At 38.3% G+C, this 7,982-nt stretch overlaps 1 protein-coding gene and 1 long non-coding RNA gene across 2 annotated transcripts in view; one reads left to right on the forward strand and one right to left on the reverse strand.

The window, feature by feature from the left end:
* The window catches only part of LOC121738199 (RNA-binding protein 25-like), a 25,551-nt gene extending 22,366 nt beyond the window's left edge, over positions 1 to 3,185 (forward strand). Inside the window, exons 15-19 of the mRNA XM_042130115.1 lie at positions 343 to 427; positions 667 to 738; positions 995 to 1,182; positions 2,025 to 2,180; positions 2,817 to 3,185. Coding sequence (XP_041986049.1) covers positions 343 to 427; positions 667 to 738; positions 995 to 1,182; positions 2,025 to 2,180; positions 2,817 to 2,909 — 594 coding nt within the window. The 3' untranslated portion in view covers positions 2,910 to 3,185. The remainder of the gene's footprint in view (positions 1 to 342; positions 428 to 666; positions 739 to 994; positions 1,183 to 2,024; positions 2,181 to 2,816) is intronic.
* Positions 1 to 7,294, reverse strand: part of LOC121738230 — a 19,209-nt gene extending 11,915 nt beyond the window's left edge. The window contains exon 1 of the long non-coding RNA XR_006037260.1: positions 7,284 to 7,294. This is a non-coding gene — a long non-coding RNA (uncharacterized LOC121738230). The remainder of the gene's footprint in view (positions 1 to 7,283) is intronic.
* Between the last annotated feature and the right edge of the window lie 688 nt (positions 7,295 to 7,982).

Consider the following 7,982-nt stretch of genomic DNA (forward strand, 5'->3'; position numbering starts at 1 on the left):
TCAATTCAGCAAATGAACTGTCAAAATTGTCAAACTGACAAATGTCAAATTAGTACGAATTACTAGACATGAATTGCAAGCAAGACTTGCATTTTGCGTTTTAAAAAAATATCATATTATGATTCATAATATGATTATCCAAAGCGCCCATTTTAGCCCCGCTGAAGAGATCTCGTAATTTATACGTTTGACGTATGTGATATCGGCCAGCGCGCGCCGTACTGCGTTACTCAGCATTGTGTAATATGTTGAAAGCGACAGTCGCGCCCAACTCGCGTATATTCGCCCGTTTGTTTGAAGTACTCCTTCATAGCATATAACGAAATATTTTCCGTATTTTAGGGCATAGTTTCCGACGAGAGTTCACCGATCAGCATCAGCTTCCGCAGCAAGGGCAGCCCCACACCCTCCGCTGACACTCCCACCGGTGAGTGACAGATCTGGCACATTGTGTGACACACGGACACATTGTGTGACATATCTAACACAACGTGTGACAGATTTGGCAGATTGTGTAATACATCTGGCATATTGTGCGACACATCTGGCACATCGTGTGACACATCTGACACTGTGACATCAGATACATCGTGTGACACATCTGGCACATCATGTGACACATCTGACACAATGTGTGACACATCTGACACACATGTTTAATTACAGAGGGCCGGTTGCGACGCAGCGCGCTCGCGGCGTTCGCGCCAGACGACGATCCGCCGCCGCCCAGACATCCTAGTTAGTATATTACATTTATTTTTAATTTCCTGCCATAGAGGAATGGTGAGAATTTTAAATTTCCCGCCAGTTGTCGTCATCGCCACATTAACGCCCTCTGCCCCTACTTCGCAGGTACTGAAATAAGTGTCGTTACAACTTTTTCCGTGTAGCCCCCTTTCGCAACGCGCTATAAGGAACTTCGTTCCAAAAAGAGGCGTTTAGTTTTGTGTAACTATTATTTATTTTTGCTCATTTTGCTCATTGCATCTTTCAGTGAAAGAAAAGAAAGACAAAGACAAGAGTAAAAAAGAAGAGAAGGCGGCAGCGGATAAAGAGAAAGCAGATAAGAGCGATAAAGAGAATAAAAGCGCCGAAGAGAAGAGGAAGCACATTAAGAGTCTCATAGACAAGATTCCGACGCAGAAGGAGCAGTTGTTCCAATACAAATTGGATACTGCACAGGTGATTATGCCGTCCATACTAATATTTCAGCCCAGTGCTTTTTGTAGTTGTGTTGTGGTACCAATAAGATGTCGACGTGGTTGCGTTGTCGCCAGTAGTGCGTACGAATAACGAAAGTCAATGAATGCGCGCACTGTCGTTGCATCGATGCGTTGTACGTTAACGATAACGTTAAATGATAACGTTGTAGTTGCGATGTGGTCGGCCACTAGTCCGCTTGTGGTTGTCATGTGGTCGGTATCACACAAGTGGTCGACAACGACTGCAAAATGTGGTACGTGTGAATAGTCCAGTTCATTTACAATACGAAATATACGCCCGACCACGTGGTATGGTCATAAAGTTAATATACCTAGTGGAATAGAGAAACAAAGGCCTGAGCAAGCGAGATGTCCCTATCAGTAACACTGCGTGGTAAAAAGAGACACGTGATATATGACATCAGCACTCTTTTTTTGACGTCCAGTCGGCACGTGCCGCACGTTGACAATTTAATCTCATAGAATTCATGTTCAATCATGCTTGTGTGAGTGTATACGTACACATATTTTTCACACAGATGAAAACCAATTTCGGTTACGTTTGACAGCTCGAGATTGTTGCTCTATTCCGCTTGGTATATTAACTTTATGGGTGTGGTTGTGGTACGGGTGGGTTGACCCTAAAGCGTACGTGCGGAATTCGTTCCGTTCGGCAAAAAGCGGATGTTTGCGTCATATAATGTATTTCTACTGATTCCATTCATTCGGATGTCCGTCAACGAAAATCGAATACGGAAAACGTGTATGACTAAAGTCATAATATGGAATTGGTTGTTTTTAAATTTCTTCAACATTTTCTAGATCGACAACACCCTTATGGAGAAGAAGATCCGTCCATGGATCAACAAGAAGATCATCGAATATATCGGCGAACCGGAGCCGACTTTAGTGGACTTTATATGCAGCAAGGTGCTAGCCGGTTCCGCGCCGCAGGGGATACTAGACGACGTGCAGATGGTGAGTGTACGGTGTCTGTAGGACAGCTTAAATGTATACGCTTAAAGGGGATGTGCTTTTTTTATGAAATAAGGGGGCAAACGAGCAAACGGGTCACCTGATGGAAAGCAACTTCCATCGCCCATGGACACTCTCAGCATCAGAAGAGCTGCAGGTGCGTTGCCGGCCTTTTAAGAGGGAATAGAGTAACAGGGGAGGGTAGGGATGGAAAGGGAAAAGAATAGGCGAGGGTAGGGAAGGGGATAGGGTAGGGGATTGGGCCTACAGTAAACTCACTCACTCGGCGAAACACAGTGCAAGCGCTGTTTCACGCCGGTTTTCTGTGAGCCCGTGGTATTTCTCCGATCAAGCCGGCCCATTCGTGCCGAAACATGTCTCTCCCACGTATAACCCGGTGCTCGCCCCGCGGGCGAGGGGTCAACAATCTAGACGTGACTGGCTGACGCCTTTGTACACGTCGGCGTCGTCTGTTGGCTAGAAAATATATCAATAAAAAATTTATACACCCGCGCGATCGAAATTATACTGGCCGCTGCGAGAGACGGGTGACCGTCGCGGCCCCCGCTACGACACGACGACATAAAATTCTCGATTTTATAATATATTAGTTAGATGAAAATACGTTTCTCTTTTCAGGTGCTGGATGAAGAAGCAGAGGTTTTTGTTGTGAAGATGTGGCGACTTCTTATATACGAGTTGGAGGCGAAGCGCGCTGGACTAGCCAAGTGAAACTACTAACTAGAGACTAGCGGATAGACTACTGGATTAGATACTAGACTCTACTATATTCGCGTTATAGCATATTCACTTTGATTAGTGCAAGTGCAGGTGATTAGTGATTAGTAAAAAATATTAAAGGATTTGCACTAATCAATAATCAGTCACTGTCCACACTTGCTTTTTCCTAATTACTTATCACCTGCACTAATCACTAATCAAAGTCAATACATGGCCTGGCTGGATTTGCCAGGTGCCGCTATGTATATCGTGTCAAACTGCTGTCATATGCCACGATATAGCTGTCATGTGTCACGATAATATGTCTATTTGACACGACAAACCCTAAGGCTACATTATCGGCACCTGGTGGCAAATGTAATATCAAAAACCCTCATTTAATAGCAATACATTAATATAGAATATGAGTAAATATAAATACTTTTTTTTACTTTATACATGGGACAGAAAAGTCACTTTAAGCTATTCTTATTTACATAAGAATTAAAACAAACGACAAATTGCAAAGTTTAATACATATTACTTTATTTTTGAATGGTATTTTCACTGAAAATTTCCTAGTTATGTGTAAATTAGTAGCACATGACAAAAACCATTCAAAAAGTAATGCTCATGGATTAAAGTAGATATTATACTTAAAATTAATATGTGCTTATTGCCTATTGGATAATATGAACCGAATTTAAAGATATAATACTTAAATAAACAATGTACAGAACGTTTGCCATTGCAATCACAATGCGAATATAGTATAGACTAAAATTCAGACTAGAATATTGACTGAACACATTCAAACAGAAAATAATTTTATTGTAAGCGTAAGTTTTGACATAAAAATCTATAATATATAGTGATTTAGCGTTAACACATACAAAATAAAGTGTGTTAGTGTAAACACCGTTATCCTTGAAACCATCAAATGAGCCCGTCAAAATGAACAACTTTTTCTATAAGAACAATGCTGGGAACTCAAAAAAAAACCGTCTTCATACCCATACGGATGCCCGGATCGGCAATTTGTATGGGTATGAAGACGGATTTTTTCGAGTTCCCAGCATTGTTCTCATAGAAAAATGTTGTTCATTTTGACGGGCTCATTTGATGGTTTCGAGGATAACGGTGTTTACACTAACACGCTGTATACGGTATCGAATGTACGCCTAGCGTAATGGCGTATTGTCGGTTTGGTGTGAACGAAAAAGTGAATTTGTGTGGAAATACAAGAAACTGCGTAACGTTCGCTCACATTCGGCGGCTCACAGTCGGTTTGGTGTGAACACGGCCTTAAAGCTTAAACCACTTTGTGTGCGATTGTATACCTACAGTATAATATAAACTAATTCTCGATATATATGTTGCGGTCGCGCCGCGCGGTTTGGCGGCTACACCGCGAGATCACAAGCTATTGTATGTATCGATTTAAACTAGAGATCGCCCAATGGTCGAAATTCCACGTTAAATTTAATTATCTTCTTTTGGCTCCCCGTGTAAAGTATTGACTATTTCAGATTTAATAAAAAGAACTATCAATTTTTTGATTTGACAACAGACTTCAACCATAAACATATAATTCGTATGTATAGGCTTGTCAGTCAAAACATGGTGCACATTGTAGTGTGTGTAATATTTTATTTGTTAAAAAATGTATGATAAAAGCATAATTTCAAAATAATATTAGCTCGATGCACTCCTTCACCATATAAACTATAACTGTGAAAAATTTCATTCACCTACATTTCCGCATTTTTCGTCAAAAGGGGTCCAAAGTTTTTCTCTATAGATTCTTAACTGGATTTAGTATTGAGATAGATTCCTTTAAACGTCTTTTAAAGACTGTGACATTTACGTACAATTGCTTGTGATCACGTGATTTAGCCGCCAAACCGCGCGCTCGGTCGCGCTAAGTCCTGATTTCATGTTACATTTGACAAAATAATTTTTGATTTCACCCCTAAAAATATGTAAAATGGGTATCAAGGTTTTAGGCAAGATTGCAATAGATATTTTTGCATAGTATATATCTGTATAAACAAAAATTTATATAAATTGATATTAATTTATTTGTTGGTTACGCTAAAATTCGAGAACGGCTAAACCGATTGGGCTGATTTTAGTGTTGAAATATTCGTGGAAGTACAGGGAAGGTTTATATTTGAAGGGAAGGGAAGGGAAGTGATTCGAAGTCGGAAGTTCACCGGGTCGTCTAGTATAAAAAATATTTGTCTGTTTGAATGTGTATAAACTGTTGAAAAACAACGCCATTTTGTATACTCGTATTTATGTTAACAGAATACATTTATGTTGAATATCTGAATTTGTTTTTTCATTTTATACATCCATACTTTCATACTAATATTATAAATGCGAAAGTGTGTCTGTCTGTCTGTTACGTCTTCACGCCCAAACTGCTGAACCGAATTGAAACCGAAAAAATGTACAGTTCCCGTCGCAATAAGGGTCAATTTATAATAGCGCAGAGTCGAAGCGAATTCCCAAAAACTGAACACAGAAAATTCAACCTTAACTCCAGAGCGTAACGCATACATTAACTTCTGCGAGGCCAATCAGCGTCGGTCGAGCGCATTCACGCGAATTGGCGCAGATGCGCGCGCCTTTTTAAATTCTCAGAAGTAATAAAGTGCGTTAACACTTTAGGAGTTAAGAGGGTTCCACACCGCCGTTTTTCCATACAAACGCTGTCCCCTGTTTCCTCCCTGGATAATGCCGGTAGAGTTATGATTTTTTCCCTGAATATCTATGGCCACTATGAGCATGTCCCTATGTTTTCTTTTTTTTCATAATTTTATTATTAAAAAAGATAAGAACGTCCAAAAACCCAAAAAAATGGCAAGATTTTCCTCTGTGTTCAAACACCTAGAACACAAAACTGGCTAAAATATACAAAAAAAATAAAACATAGGAACACAGCTCAAGCCTTTCTTTAATTTTTAAAGAAAAAAGTACTTAAATTGGTTAAGTTTTGGAGAAGGAATCAGCGGACAACAAATCGAAGATTTTCTGTTCTTTTATTAGAACTTTTGTCGTGTTGTCTCTATCGAGCTCTGCGGTGGGAGACTTGAGATTGGTGAGACAGCAATACATTTTCAAATACCTATTTTCAATTTCTCTCGCCCCTGGTGTATCCTCTTAAGGTTGAATTTGTTATGTTCAGTTTTAAAAATTCGCTTCGATGCGCTTCGACTCTGCGCTAGTAAAAATTGACCCTAAACAAATTTTGGCGCGACGGAGTTGCAGGCGTCATCTAGTTCACCAGACTCAACTCACACTGTCAAAGCAACGCGTCATGTTTTTAGCCAAAGCATCTAATTTTGAAATAATTAGTATTTAGGGTTCCGTGCCCAAAGGGTAAAAACGGGACCCTATTAAAGAACGTAAGGACTTAGTGAGCCTCTCTACAGAACGAACAACTGAAATAGCCTGCGTAGAGGTGGGAAACTTTATTATTTTATGTGTATACAGGCCTCCACTAGGATTATATGATATATTTGAAAAGGACATGGAGATTTTATTAACAAAAATAAGTGCATCTAACAAACACATTTTACTTTGTGGTGATTTTAATATAAATATTTTAGACAATAATTCAACCACTGTTAGATTCACTTCTTTGTTAAGATCATATAATTTGACAAATTTGTTTTATGAACCCACAAGGATCAGTGGCAACTCTGCTACATGCATTGATAATATTTTTACCAATATAGACTCCTTAAAGAAAGAAGTCTTAAACATACTAAGCTCTGATCACTGTGGTCAACGAGCTATTTTCCCCATGAACAAGAATTTCAAAAAAGTATGTAAAAACAAAAGTACTTGTATTCCAATTAATGATAAACGTATTGAGAAGTTTAGGGGTGAAATTATATCTAAGATTGGAAATTTAGAATATCATAGTAGTCCAGATATGACATTTGGTAATCTTTTCAAATTAATTAAAAACCATTTTGATACTACCTTCACCTCTAAGACAGTTGGAAAAAACAATAAGAGTAAATTTAGTGAATGGGCTACACCAGGTATTATGAAAAGCAGATTAAAACTGTATGACCTTTATAATGAAAGAACTATAAATCAAAGTGAACACTTTATAAACTATGTAAGATTATATTCAAAAATATTTAAACAAGTCTGCAGGGCTGCCAAATATATTCACATTAGAAATAAAATTAAGAATTCAAAAAATAAAGTAAAGACAACGTGGCAAATAATAGCAAGTGAAACTGGAAGAGTCGCCAGTCACAACTCAGATTTTAAATTAAATATAGATAACAAAAATATAACTTCCGACAATGATGTTGCGACTGCTTTTGAGAAATTTTTCGCTGACATTCCAGTTTCAATTACAAGTAACCTAAAGGACTCTCCTGATGATGCTATATTGTTACTTAAAGAAAATGTAAATGAATGTGATATCGACTTTAGATTTAAAGAAGTAGGTCCTGAAGACATTTTAAAAACTTTCAATTTACTAAATATTAAGAACACTACTGATTTGTGGGGCCTATCAATGAAAGTTATTAAATCTATAATCGATGTTATCGCGCCCTACTTAGCGACTATATTTAATGATTGTATAAAAAGTGGCGTATTTCCTGATCTAATGAAACACAGTAAAGTTTTACCTCTTTTTAAATCTGGTAGTAAGTTGGACCCGTCTAATTTCCGACCTATATCTATTTTACCGACATTGAGTAAAATTTATGAAAAGATAATACTGAATCAATTACTAACGCACTTTAATATAAATAATATTTTACATAATAAACAATTTGGATTTACAAAGGGACGGTCTACTACAGACGCAGGCGTTGAATTGATCAGTAGTATTTTTAATGCCTGGGAGACGTCGCAGGATGCTCTAGGAGTTTTTTGCGATCTCTCAAAGGCCTTTGATTGCGTGCAACACAAAACATTGGTCAGGAAACTCTGTCACTATGGCATAAAAGGCACAGCACTCGCCCTCCTAAAATCGTACTTGTCAAATAGAACTCAGAGGGTTGAGATAAATGGTAAAAAATCTGCTGGTGCAAAAATTGAAATGGG

The sequence above is a fragment of the Aricia agestis genome, chromosome 22, assembly GCF_905147365.1.
Source record: "Aricia agestis chromosome 22, ilAriAges1.1, whole genome shotgun sequence".
Taxonomy (NCBI): Eukaryota; Metazoa; Arthropoda; class Insecta; order Lepidoptera; family Lycaenidae; genus Aricia; species Aricia agestis.